The 14,549-nt window shown below is 39.6% G+C and overlaps 1 protein-coding gene across 1 annotated transcript; it reads left to right on the top strand.

The window, feature by feature from the left end:
* The first annotated feature begins 3,517 nt into the window (after positions 1–3,517).
* Positions 3,518–4,312, top strand: LOC136064590 (uncharacterized). Its single transcript, XM_065766519.1, has one exon. It carries the CDS (start codon positions 3,518–3,520, stop codon positions 4,310–4,312), a length of 795 nt encoding a protein of 264 aa, XP_065622591.1.
* Positions 4,313–14,549: the final 10,237 nt, after the last annotated feature.

Here is a 14,549-nt window from a genome sequence, read left to right as displayed (position 1 = left end):
ATATATTTTTTTCATCCTTTTTGAGTTGCAAGATTACTACTAATTATGGTTTTGTGTTTAAGTACCACTAAATTTTCTTTTCATAAGGCCATATGGCTAACCCACATAGTCTTTGATGAAACCAAAAATCGTCAATTGGGTCACTTGTCCAATCTAGAGCTTTTGACAGGCTTTTGAGATCTACAAGAAAAATAAAGATGGTCGAAGAGACTACCAGGGTGAGCCCGGCCCGATGGGGGAGCCTCTAATGCTTGAGTCAGTATCCGTTCATATATCTTGTACATAGATAGCATTTTTGTAGTCTTTTTGACATACCTTAGCCAATGGACAGATTGTCCATTTTATAGGTAACTTGGGTAGTTGTTATGCTCATAAATGTCTTCATGTACATAATTACAAGTAAAATATTACAAACATAGCAAAACGTCCAAGTTGATTTAGTTCATTTATAAAATATTTTCTTACTGGTTCCTCAAAAAAAAAAAAAAAAAAAAAAGGCAAAACATATCAATAAATGCACAACATTCAAATAAAAAAGTATGATATATTTTTTTAAATAATTTTTATTCATTATATTTTTGGGTTTTAATTGGAATTTTTATATCGTTAGACAGATAAACAAGACATTCTATTGTCCAATAAAAGTGATCTTTTCTTTTTTTTTTTTTTCTTTTTTTGCAATAATTAAAAAACAATTGCAATACTATAAGACAAATAAATATCAAATATTATATTTTAGAGGATATTATTCCATTTTGAGGCCTTAGGCTATTGTTTAAATTCCCTAATGATTGAGCCAATGTGCGAACTTTCAAATACTTTTCCATAGATCCTTCAAATTTTGCTCCTATAATCTTGGTTTCCACTTCCCTAGATCCACCAACGAGGGAAATTGATCCTAAGTAGTAGTAGTAGTAGTAATAATAATAATAATAAACCATAAATGTGGGAGAAGGAGGATCCATGAGTTAAATAATTAACAAGAATACACACACTACTCAAAAGATCCACCCCCCTTAAGCCAAAATGAACTAAAAACTAAAGTGAGGGGAGGAGCCAAAATGATATGAGCCTATGTAATGAGTGTGAAAGTCTATGATTACTGACTTTAGTTCTTTGCAAAATATGAAAATTTTCATTTCAAGATATCATATTCACACAAAACTACTACTAGGCCAATCGCTAATTCAAATTTATACAAAAAGAAAAAAGAAAAAAGAAGAAGCACACTAATCCCACTCCATGTAAGAGCCAAATGTTGTGCCAAGTGAGAATTTTAGTTGTATGAAAAGTGTAGGGATAAATGTCCAAATTTGTATATTGGGCCTTGGGCCGTATCTAGGGACGTGGGCGTGTCTGAGGAGGAGTAAGTAATTGAGAGAGGCCCCAAGTTTAGAGTTACATAAGGAAGGAGCGAAGGAGGACAGTTCGAGGAGGAACTCCTTCTCGAATATGATGAATACTGATCAAATCTGTATTTTAGCAATCTAGGTGACCTTCCAGAGGTTTCCACGATAAGGGTGAGCCTCACGCCCGAATAGGAGTGATAAGAACTTAAAAATATCTAAAGGAAAAATTGCTATCACGCATTAAATGCACTGCAGCTACTTTTTTGGCCGCATTTATGTAGAGAAGACCCCTGAACAGTGTAGTCTCAGCTACCACAACTCACAGGAAGCCAAAGAAGATGTCTGATGGGATATACACTCAAGTAAAGGCTTAGACGATTAACAAGTGTAGGATCAAGATGGTCTGAAAGGAACTATATAATGTGAGAGACCTCCCATGAGAAGAAGGTGGGAGAAAAAAAGAGAAGAATACTGTAGCAATCAAAGTTGTATTTGTAAACAATTATATTAATTTATACTCAGAATCGTCTCCTTGGACAGTGAATTTACCCAGTCCTATGTGTCCTGTTCTTGCTTGATCATCTTTTGAACTCATACTAGCCGTTATTAAATTCACTAGGGCCTAGTTCTTTAATCCACTCTCTACAAATTTATTGTATTGGGCTCACTGGGCCATCATCCCATTCATCTTGGGCTTGGGCTGCAAATTGTGTCCCTACAATTGGTGCCGTCTGTGGGAAGAACTTGTGTGATAGTAAAGGCAACGGTTAACCATGGCAGAATTGGGTCCACAACAAGCAGAGTCGAGGGGATCCCAACACGGTGACCTTTTTCTCAATCTTGAGCAGAGAGGTGACCGTGAAGGAAGTGTCTATACCACACGCACTAACAGGAGTCAACCTCGAGAAGGGAGCCATATCTCCCATGCAAAGAATAACAAGAAGATGCAACTAGAGATCGATAAATTAAAGAGAGAGTTACACCATGCAAAAAGGAAGCAAGCTACTTAGAACTCTGATGTTTCTTTTGATGACGAAATAGAAGTTAATTACAGGCGGAGGTCTCAAACCCCGCCCAGCGAGTCTTTCTCCTATAAAAAAGAGCATCATTATAAGCGGCGGTTTCAAAGCCCGTCACGTAGAGGTGTGGGAAATGATGCTATGAGCAAGGCCCTAAACCAAATCTCAAAATCGCCTTTCATGCGTAAGATTGAAAAGGAAAAACTTCCTCGGTGCTTTCATCAGCCAACGTTCACCATCTACAATGGTCGAACAAACCCTGTGGAGCACGTGAGCCATTTCAACTAGAGGATGGCTATCCATTCTAAGGATGAAGCCTTAGGCTGTGTTTGGTTGCCGTAAAACGTTTTCCGGAAAATAAATATTTTCCAGAAATGCTATTTTTCGGAAAATGAAAATATTTTTAAGTGTTTGGTTGTATTATGAAAATTGTTGTAGAAAATATTTTTATGTGTTTGGTTGTATTCTGAAAATGCTATTTTCCGAAAAAATTTTCACATTTTCTCGGTTATTTTCTCAGCATCCAAACAAATTTTATTACAAAAAATTTCAAAATCACAGCAAACGCAATCAAAAGCAGAAACAAAAACAAAGAAAAAATATATATCAAATCCGGTCAGAGGCGATGGGTTCTGGGTTCACATCGAAGACGATCGACGGTGCGACTCGATGGGTTCTCCGGTGCAAAGGCGATGGGTTCTAGGTTCGCATCGAAGACGATCGACGGTGCGACTCGATGGGTTCTAGGTTCTGGGTTCGCCGATGCGAAGGCGATGGGTTCTGGGTTTGTGGTGAGATCGACGATGATGATAGGTTCTGGGTTCGTGGCGAGATCGACGGTGCGCCTCGATGGGTTCTGGGTTCGGGGTTCCCCGTTCGTGGCGAGATCGCGCGGTGCGATCGAAGGCGAGATCGGCGCGGTGCTCGGGGTTTGCCGGTGACGTCTCTAGCTTGATCTGGTGCTGGGTTCTTCCTCTCGCTCTCTCTCTCTCTCTCTCTCTCTCTCTCTCTCTTTTCAGAAACAATTTGAAGTGAAAATACGGACGGAAAATGATTTCCGCCTGGGGAGGTCTATTTTACGGTCAAAGGTGAATTCATTTTCAGTTGACCGAATTTTCCTAATCATCCAAACACTCAAATTTTACGGAAATGGTTTTCCGGAAGTACTTTGAAGTCAAAACAAACACAGCCTTAATGTGCAAGGTTTTCCTATCAAGTCTAGGACCAGTCGCAATGAGATGGTTCGATAGCCTGAGAGCAGATTCTATAAGTTCCTTCAAAGAGCTCACCCAGGCATTTGGTTCTCGTTTTGTCACCTGTCGCAGGGTTCCTCGGCCTTTGGCTTCCCTAATATCCTTAAACATGCGAGATAGCAAGACCCTGAAAACGTATTTGGATAGGTACTGGGAAATGTTCAATGAGATGGATGGTGACTTTGACAAGGTGGCCCTCAGTACTTTTAAGCTTGGCCTCTCAGCCGAGCACAGTTTAAGGAAATCTCTGACTGGCAAACCTATCACCAATGTGCGCCAACTGATGGACAAGATTAATAAGTGTAAAAGAGTTGAAGAAGATCAACAGCAGGGGAAAGGAAAGGATAAGGTTATCCCTCAGGAGAGGAGGGATTTCAGGTCAGATCAGTACAATAACAACAGACCATGGAGAGATTTTGTTGGACAATCAGGATCGGCGAATCTTCAGGCAGTCAACGCTATGTTCCGAGAGTTGGTGCATCAAGTTTTGAAGAAGATTAAGAATGAGCCATTCTTTAAACGGCCAAATAGAATGGTGGGAAACCCTGTAAGGCGCAACCACAACCTCTATTGCCAATACCATCAAGATCATGGACATGCCATAGAAGAGTGTAAGAGTTTGTGGGACCACCTAGACCAACTTGTCCACGTAGGTAAATTAAAACAACTCTTACATCACTCCAGTGGTTAGGGGGGCCAGGCAAACTCAGAATCTAGGAGAGATGATTCTTCCAGACCCCCCTTGAGAACTATAAATGTCATCTTCGCTGCACCAGGGAGAACTAGGTCCTGCCTGTCCAGAGTAATGTCCGTGGCTCGGCTATCTAGCGAGGACGCTAATCAAGAGCCGAAAAGGGCTAGAATGGAAATTTAACCAGTATTGGGCTTCTCGGGTGAGGATAAAATTGGAACCATTCAGCCTCACGATGATGCTTTGGTGATTACCCTCAGAATTGAGGGATATGATGTGAAGAATGTGATAGTGGACCAAGGCAGTGGGGCCGAGATAATATACCTCGACTTATATAAGGAGTTGAACTTGAAACCCGAGGACCTAACGCCCTACAGTTCACCTCTGGTGAGTTTTGATGGGAAAATTGTCATCCCGATGGGCCAAATTAGACTACCCATGCAGACAGTTCTAAAGTGGTAAAGGTGAATTTTATTGTTGTGGATGCTTATTCACCTTATATAGCAATTGTGGTGAGACCTTGGCTTCATACACTAAGAGCCATTTCTTTTACTCTGCACTAGAAGGTTAAATATCTGTCTGAAGGCCAGGTTAAGGAGATCCTAGGAGATCAGTCTGTAGCTAGACAATGCTTGATGGCCGCCATCTAGCATAAACTCAAGGCTGAGTCCTCGGCCCATGTTAAAAAGGATTTATAGCAATTAAAACCTCTAGCGTTACCCATTGATGATTCAATCGAGGAGGTGAAATGTGAAGACTTGGTAAAGGTTGTTATTGGTAACAATCTAGAAAAGTTCTTTCAGGTTGGGTCTCAGCTGCCTCCTCAAGAGAAGGAAGAGTTAGTAGAATTCCTCAGAAGAAACATTGATGTGTTTGCATGGGACATTGTGAGAGACTGCACCCCCAACTCCTGTTTTTATGAGTGTTGGGCCAAACCCACGTGAATGGGTGGAGTCGTGTTATTGCCTTTCAAAATGGAGGTTCGACTAATTATATTTTCCCCTTTAGATTAATGGTTTTACAATAGAGTTGCCACTTATTTAATTATTGAAATAAATAAGAAAACCAAAATTGAAAAATTCCTCATTTTATTAATTTGAAATTGAATTTATATTGATCATAGGAAAATTACATGGCTTTGGTCCTAGATATAATCTAAGATAAAGTATATGGTTTTGTTTCCTAATTACAATCTAGAAATTGAAAATTATAAGGATAAGTATTGATTTATCAACCCTTAATCTAAGCTCACAGGCTATGTTACAAGGTGGGAAGGTTTTAGGCACCCACCTTGCCCAGTGAAACTGGCATTCTAGACTATAGTGGCCAACATTCATATCACATCATCTAATATGTAATCAATCAATTTGCATGTTGAATTCATTATGTGTGCATGTGATAAACCCTAATTCAATTTATTAAGCATTTCATTTGGATTGAAAAATAAATTCTAATGAATGTGTATGGATGGTGATATCCTAGATTTAAGGATTTAAAAAAAATTATTATTAAACAAACATCTTTTTCATATTTTTGATGTAGATTTAAGATCAAAACTAGTGATATGCATGAGCATGTGATGAACAACCAAGAACATATAAGAACAATTAAGAACATTTAAACATATTTAAGGGAATTTAAATGATTACTATAATGCTTTAATCTTAAACTCTCATCATGACAACACAAAAAACAATTAGGGAAAGGGATTATACCTTCATGCAAGATCCATATGGTGGAGGAGGAGACTTTTGAGGGAGATCATAAGGGTGGAGGAAAAGAAGAGCTAGGAGAGAGAGAGAGAGAGAGTGAGTCTCACTCAATACCTTGATTATCAGAAAAACCAAGATTTGACAAGACTACTCAACTTTATTAGAACTCAAGAGAAAAGAAAAGAGGGGGATTTTTTGTGTGCTTTGGAATGAAAGAGACGGAGAGTTTATATAGTAGTAGTGGAGAAAATATGAATGGAATTCCATTTAATAAGCGTTGACAAACAATCATGAACTTAGACATCATTTTAGCCTTGGGGAAAATCTGGTGCATTAAATGGAGAGATCGGTGGAAGTGAGGATCAAGCCAAAATTCGATTTTCTCGTAGCTGCTGTAACAACTTGTAAAAACAACTTCGAAAAAACATTTCTAACTCAATTCTAATCGAAATTATCTCATTCTTGTGCTCAAATTAAAGCTAAAGCCCCGGATGTCTAGTTTCTAGGAAAATTAATCTCATTCACAGATTCCAAGTATTCTAAGAGCTATCGATGAAATGGTGAGCAAAGGTCATTTGTTAGAAAATGGTTTCAGCATAATTAACATTAATATGTTCCAAATTAGCTCCCAATTAACATTAAATGGCTCCAATCACTCCCATTTCAGACTTAATTGGTTCCAAATTTACTCTATTAAAAGATAATTGTACAAATTACTCATTGAATAATTAATGTTTAACTATCTAATTAATTAGGTGTATGCAACCACACCATAAAATGTAGTCCTAACCAATCAAATTATGACACATCATTGATCTCAAATTGATTACGCTTATAACCAATTGAAATCAATTGTTCATAATAACATATAATCAGACTTAATTTGTGATAGTGCATCTCGGCCATTCAAACTTGATTTGATAATAACTTTCAATATGGTAGTGCGATTAAGGTTTATGACTAGTCGATTTGATCATTACAACATCAAAATAATTTTGGTGAAATGTGATTGAGAATCTAATAGCCAGAGTCAAGATGCATATTTCCAAGGCAAAATTACTCTTTTACCTTCCAAGTGAGGTTAAATGCGGGTTACAAAATAAGGTTTCAACAGTTGCTATTGAGGCCACGGGGGTGGATCCGAAGTTCATTTGCCATCATTTAAATGTTAACCCAGCCATCATTCCCAAAAAATAGCTGTCTCGCTGCCCATCTAAAGAGCATACAGATGCTGTCAGAGATGAGGTAATGAAGCTTAAACGGGCAAAGGCAATCAAGGTTTTCTACCCTGAATGGTTGGCTAACACTGTGATGGTAAAAAAGAAAATTAGGAAGTGGCGAGTGTGTGTAGACTTCATAGACCTAAATAAGGCTTGCCTGAAAGATTCATTCCTTATACCTAAGATAGATCAGCTGTTAGATGCAATTGTAGGCCATCCTCGGATAAGCTTCTTAGACGCCTTTCAAGGGTATCACCAAATACCATTAGCCTTGGATGATCAGGAAAAGACCGCTTTCGTAACCTCCGTTGGGAACTACCACTACAAGGTGATGTCATTTGGTTTGAAAAATGCAGGATCTACCTACCAAAGGATGATGACGAGGATGTTTGAGTCACAATTGGGTAAGAGTATTAAAGTCTACATAAACGACGTGGTAGTGAAAAGTAAGGTGGTATCTGAGCATATAAGAATCTCGAAAACATTTTTGAAGTTCTTAGAAAACACAAGTTGCGCCTAAATGCTTCCAAGTGCTCGTTTGGTGTGGGATCAAGCAAATTCTTAGGTTACATGGTAACCCACAGAGGGATTGAGGTTAATCCCGATCAAATCAAGGCTATTAGCAGTTTGCAGCCACTTCGGAATCCTAAAAAGGTCTAGAAATTGATCGGAATGGTCGTGGCCTTGAACCAGTTTATCTCTCAGTCAGCAGATAGGTGTAAACCTTTCTGATTAATGAGTGGAAAGGGTTTGAGTGGACCGAGGAGTGTACCTTAGCTTTCCAGCAACTTAAAGAATATCTAACTTGGCCACATATCATGTCCAATCCTGAAATGGATGAGGTCCTGTTTGCCTATATCGCTGTGGCCCCTTATGCTGTAAGTTTGGTGTTAATACGAGTTAATCGTGGCATACAATGGCCAATTTATTATGTGAGAAAGTTGCTGCATGAGGCTGAGGTTCATTATCTACCACTGGAGAAAGCCATCCTGGCAGTAATGCATGGTACACGAAAGTTGCCCCATTATTTCTAAGCACATACAGTTGTCGTCCTCACCCAGCTTCCACTTAAAACTATACTATGAAGTGCTAATTACATGGGAAGGATCACTAAATGGGGCACGGTTCTAGGGGCTTTTGACATCAAATACATGCCTCGTATCTCTATTAAGGGTCAAGTCCTCACGGATCTGGTGACCGAGTTCGCTGAACCCCCATTAGAAGAAATAGCGTCAACATAAAATATGGATGGAAAATTGGTTAGCATGATCTCCCAATGAGGTCCCTTATCCTAGGAAATGTACATTGATAGTGCAGTAAATCATAAGGGTTTCGGAGTAGGGCTAGTGCTGGTATCCCCTGAGAAGATCACTATTAAGAAGTCATTAAGGCTGAACTTCTCAGCTATAAATAATGAGGCTGAATATGAAGCTCTGCTGATAGAAATGGCCATGGTTCAAAAAAAGGGCAAAAAGATAGTAAAGATATTCTCGGACTCAAGGTTAGTAGTCAACTAAATGAAAGGAGAATTCAAAGCGAAAGATGAAAGAATGCATGGGTACTTGAGTCAAGTTAGACACCTGCAATCAGGGTTTGAATATTTTAACTTGTTGCACATCCCTAAAAGCAGAAACACACATGCTGATTCCCTAGACACACTTGTAACCTTGTTAACGCAAAACCTGCCTCGAGTTATCCTTGTAGAGGATTTGTACAAACCTACGAAGGTGAGGAGAGAAACGATCTAAGTTCATCAGGTCAAAGCAAGACTTAGTTGGATGGACCCTGTGGTACTGTTCTTGAAGGAAGATACCCTGCCTGAAGAAAAGTCAAAAGCTGATAAGGTACGGAGAAAGGCTTTTAGGTTCTGACTGTCAGAAGACCAGAAACTATACAAACGCTCCTTCTCAAGGCCATATCTATTATGCATAAATCCTAAAGTAATTGAATTGCTCATCAAGGAGTTACATGAGAGAATTTGTGGAAGCCACACTAGAGGCAGATCCCTGGCGCATAGAGCCATCACTCAAGTCTATTGATGGCCAAATATGCAAAGGAAAGCACAAGAATATATGAAAAAATGCGACCAATGCCAACAGTTTGCACCAAACATACACTAACCGGGGGGAGTCCTTAATCCTCTATTCAGCCCTTGGCCATTTGCTCAATGGGGCTTAGACATTGTGGGCCATTTTCCCAAGGCAGCAGGAAATAAGAGATACCTGCTGGTTGACACGGACTACTTCACTAAGTGGGTCGAAACTGAACTCCTGGCAAACATCAGAGATGTGGATGCCAAGAAGTTTGTTTGGAAAAAAATCTTTTAGGAGATATTGCTGTGAGTTGGGGATTACGAATAAATATTCTACCCCCGCTTATCCCCAAGAGAATGGACAAGTAGAGACTGTTAACAAGGTCATAGTAAGTGGACTCAAGAAAAGGCTAGATGATGCGAAGGAAAAATGGGTAGAAGAACTGCCACATGTCCTCTGAACATATCGGATCACGCCTCATAGATCCATCGGGGAAACCCCCTTCTCAATGGCTTATGGTGCTGAAGCTGTTATCCCTTTGGAAACTAGCTTTCCAACGTTAAAGACCAGCTCATTCAGTCCGAGCAATAACACTGAGTTACTAGAAAAGAGCTTAAACTTGATTAAAGAGAGAAAGGAGAATGCAATGGTCCAATTGGCATATTACCAACACAAGCTCAAGCAGGAATATGATGCCAACGTGAAACTAAGACCATTAACACCTAGTGATTTAGTGTTAAGAAAGGTTCTAGGCATTGCAAAGAACCTAGCATGGGGAAAGATAGGTATTATTATTAGTAAATATTTCCTTGATCCATATGTTCATTTGTTATATAAAGGCTTAATACTTTCTATTTTTTCTTTTATATATAAGTGTTAAACAAATCCTAAGTCATGTCAAGTCTCTCAGACCACATAGTTGAGTGAAATTAACACTCAATGACATCTTTATAAGTGTTTAAATTAAAACTCAATCATACCTGGAGTTCTTGGACCAGATGATATGGGGAAGTTAACACTAAATGGCATCTTTATAAGTGTTTAAACTAAAACTCAATCATGCCTGAAGTCCTCGAACCAGATGATATGGGGAAGTTAACACTTAATGACAACTTTTATAAGTGTTTAAACTAAAACTCAATTATGCCTGAAGTCCTCGGACTATATGGGGAACTTAACACTCAATGACAACTTTTATAAGTGTTTAAACTAAAATTCAATCATGCCTAGAGTCCTCGAACCAGATGATATGGGAAAGTTAACACTGAATGGCATCTTTATAAGTGTTTAAACTAAAACTCAATTATGCCTGAAGTCCTCGGATCAAATGATATGAGGAAGTTAACACTCAATGATAACTTTTATAAGTGTTTAAACTAAAATTCAATCATGCCTGAAGTCCTCGGACCAGATGCAATGGGGAAGTTAACACCCAATGACAACTTTTATAAGTATTTAAACTAAAACTCAATAATGCCTGGAGTCCTCGGACCAGATGATATGGGGAAGTTAACATTGAATGGCACCTTTATAAGTGTTTAAACTAAAACTCAATCACGCCGAAGTCCTCGGACCAGATGATATGGGGAAGTTAACACTCAATGACAATTTTTATAAGTGTTTAAACTAAAACTCAGTCATGCCTAGAGTCCTCAGACCAGATGATATGGGAAAGTTAACACTGAATGGCACCTTTATAAGTGTTTAAACTAAAACTCAATCATGCTTGAAGCCCTTGGACCAGATGATATGAGGAAGTTAACACTCAATGACAACTTTTATAAGTGTTTAAACTAAAACTCAATCATGTTTGAAGTCCTCGGATCAGATAATATGGAGAAGTTAACACTCGATAACAACTTTTATAAGTATTTAAACTAAAACCCATTCATTCCTGAAGTCCTCAGACTAGATGATATGGGAAAGTTAACACTGAATGGAATCTTTATAAGTATTAAACAAATCCTAAGTTATGTCTAGTCTCTCGGACCACATACTTAGGTGAAATTAACACTCAATGGCATCTTTAAAAGTGTTTAGACAGAAACTTAGGTGTGTATGGTTCCTCGAACCACATACTTGGGGGGAGTTAGCACCCTATAATATCTATTTGTTTTCTACTAAGTGTCAAAACATGTCTAAGACTGTGACTAAATCCTTAGATTAACAACTCTGAATAAAGTAAAGTCCTTAGTTGTTTATTCAAGCATTGAACAGTACGAGGTATATTTTCCCTTTTTTATTCATTACCGAGTTCACTATTCATCTCTATTAGATTCAGCCTTCATTGATACTTGCTTTGGTAGTGAGGTATTGTTGTTGGTTTTTATTGGTATTGTTATTGATTTTTATTAAAACTAAAGTGACAACAATTAAATATTATTTGCAATAACGGTGAACCCGAAAGCATGTAAAGAAAAGATACGAAAAATAGAAAGAGAAGCCTATTCAACTATAAAGGAAGAGTACACTATATTCAGTGATAGAGTGCCATTGCAACCAAAAAAAAAAAAAAAAAACTACAGCAAGAAAATTCTAAATACTAAGCCTTAGTCTTGGAGGTTGGGGGATCATCTTTTCGGCTCGACTAGGAAGTGGCAGCATCCTTTGCCTTAACTTCAGCTTCTTTGGCTTTGGCAACATCTTCAACTTCTACGGAGGGTTTCTTTCCTTCATCCTTACTCTTGTCCTTGACTACCTCGACCCTTTGGCTTTGATCAGTAGCTACGCTAGATCCCTTTGAAGCCTTAGGGAAAGCAAGAGCAACTTGGCTGTAAGTGGCTGCTCGGATGTCTTCAAAGACTGTTCAGGGAGAGAAGAGTCGGAACTTGGGTGGTAATATATACTCACAAGTTGGCTCAAAACAAAGTTTGTAGGAACTCCTGCAACATCAAAGGCCTTACCCCATGACACATCACAGTAGTCTCTACAGACTTCAGAAAGTTCTTCAGCAAGTCTCATTTGAGTCTCTTCAACACCGAGCAAGTAAGACGCTTGTTTTTCAACTTCAAGCGCCTCATTGGCCAGTTAAACCACTTCCTTGGTCTTTTGCAGCTCTGTCTTGAGGTCCTTGACCATTTGCCTCTTCGTGGCTAGTTTTATCTTGGTTAAATAGAGCTTTTGTCATTGATCCTCGGCCTGCCGTTCTACGATCTTTAGGCCTGCCTCGGCACTGTCCCTAGCCTAGACCACCTCCTTTAATTTCTTAGATATTTTGGCTTGGTCTTGCTTAAGAGCCCCCAATGACTTCTTAATCTCAGCGCGGGATTAGGCCTCTGCCTTAGCTTCATTGCGAGCATCCTTGACCCATTTCTCGGCCATGAAAACCTGTTGTATAATCTACATAAAAAGAACATAAGGACTTCATGTAAGAAAAGGAGAAAGAATGAACAAGGGCAGTTAAGCATTTAATTATAGGAACGTGTTAAACAACTTACCATAACAAGATCCCTCTTAAGGGACAAAAAGAGGTCGGGCTGTTTAAAGCGCCTGTAAGCATCCATATCTCTTGGCAGAAGAAGTGGCTACTCTACTTCTTAATCTCAGCGCGGGATTAGGCCTCTGCCTTAGCTTCATTGCGAGCATCCTTGACCCATTTCTCGGCCATGAAAACCTGTTGTATAATCTACATAAAAAGAACATAAGGACTTCATGTAAGAAAAGGAGAAAGAATGAACAAGGGCAGTTAAGCATTTAATTATAGGAACGTGTTAAACAACTTACCATAACAAGATCCCTCTTAAGGGACAAAAAGAGGTCGGGCTGTTTAAAGCGCCTGTAAGCATCCATATCTCTTGGCAGAAGAAGTGGCTACTCTAGGGCTTCAGCAATATGACTCCCCTGCCCTTTTGAAAACTCCGGACTGAAGCGTCAAAAGGATGGGGGCACCATCCACCTCCAACCTCAGAGACCAAGTGTGCGGTGGTCGGCGCACATCAGCTCCTAGAGAGTCCTCCCGGCTATCAACGAAAGTGGACCTCTTGCCTCGTTGGTTTTTAGCCACCTTTTGTTGTTTAATCCCTTTTTGGGGGCCCACCTCGCCTTCCTCAAGTGCCTCGTTCGGCCTTTTTTTCTTCAATTCAGGAATTGGCTTCAACCCGAGGTTAGTGGGAATTTGAGGAAAGGGAGGGGGAAGATTAGTAGGGGCCTAGGACTTGGGAGCTTCCTGTATGGTTACCCTTTTATTCTTTAAGGCCATAAGGTCCTTTAAATTTCTTTTTGGATTCAAAGACATTTCTTCTTCTTCTTTTTCTAATTTGGACTTAATCCGAGCAACAACAAGAACTAGGGCGTGAACACTGGAATGTCTGTTAGGTACTTCCTCGGCGTTTGAGACTGATACTACTTGCACCCCCTGAGGCTCCTCCTCTCCAAAATGAAATTTATCAATTTCTTTTTCGAGTGAAGAATTAGAGAAGGCAATCCCTTCTCCGAATGCTGCTGCTTCGAGAGGAACTTGTTGGACTGGTTGGACAATCAGAGGAATGTTCTGTAGGTATGGGTGTGCTACTGGTGGAAGGTCGTTTGGGGCTAAAAATTTGGGCTTAGATACGTCAATCCGAGCTATCCGTGAGTCACCCGCTCTTATGGCATGGCTGACTTCTTGGAATATCTTCGAAATGGGCTGAAAATCCAAAATCAGATGAATGGCCTGCAATTGCCTGTCTTCACTTACGAAGATCTTGGATCTCAGCAAGTAATTAAGGGCTTCGACGTTAGTTAAGCTAAGCTTGGGAGTTACGCGCCTCTTATCTGTTAACACAAACGTAGAACAAATCACAGTTAAAAAGTTGAAATCCAACATTAAGGAAAAAGAAGATAACAAGAAGCAAAACAGGGTCAGGGTTAAAAGTTTAGATCTATTGTTAGGAAATCTAATTCTAAGGCATCCCACTTGGCTCTCCCTCTTGGACTGGGCAATGAAGACCATCATGCCACGCCCCCAAAGCAATCAGGTAGTCATCTTTCATCCCCTTGTTAGATTTGAGGAGACATGAGATGAGCCTGACCTTGTCGAATCGGGATTTGAGGTAAAATCCCCCCCCCCCTTTTTGTTTGTGACACTCGTACATGTGGACCACATCATGCCAAGTGAGCCTTAAGCCCAAATGCTCATTTAGAGCATCGACACTTCCTAGGACCCTAAAAAGGTTAGGTGCGCACTAGTGGGAGCATATCCTATGGTTAAGGAGGTAATCCCTTGTTACCCTACCCATAGGGAGGGTCATTCCCCCTTCTATAAAGGCTATCATGGGGGTTATGACTTCTCCCT

The sequence above is a fragment of the Quercus suber genome, unplaced genomic scaffold (genome assembly GCF_002906115.3).
Source record: "Quercus suber isolate HL8 unplaced genomic scaffold, Cork oak 2.0 scaffold_713, whole genome shotgun sequence".
NCBI lineage: Eukaryota > Viridiplantae > Streptophyta > Magnoliopsida > Fagales > Fagaceae > Quercus > Quercus suber.
The sequence above is the reverse complement of the archived record's forward strand: the minus strand, read 5'-3'. Positions and strand labels throughout refer to the sequence as shown.

Coding starts and splice junctions, on each gene's coding strand:
- LOC136064590 (XM_065766519.1), top strand. CDS start 3,518: ATGGTTTTCCGGAAGTACTTTGAAGTCAAAACAAACACAGCCTTAATG.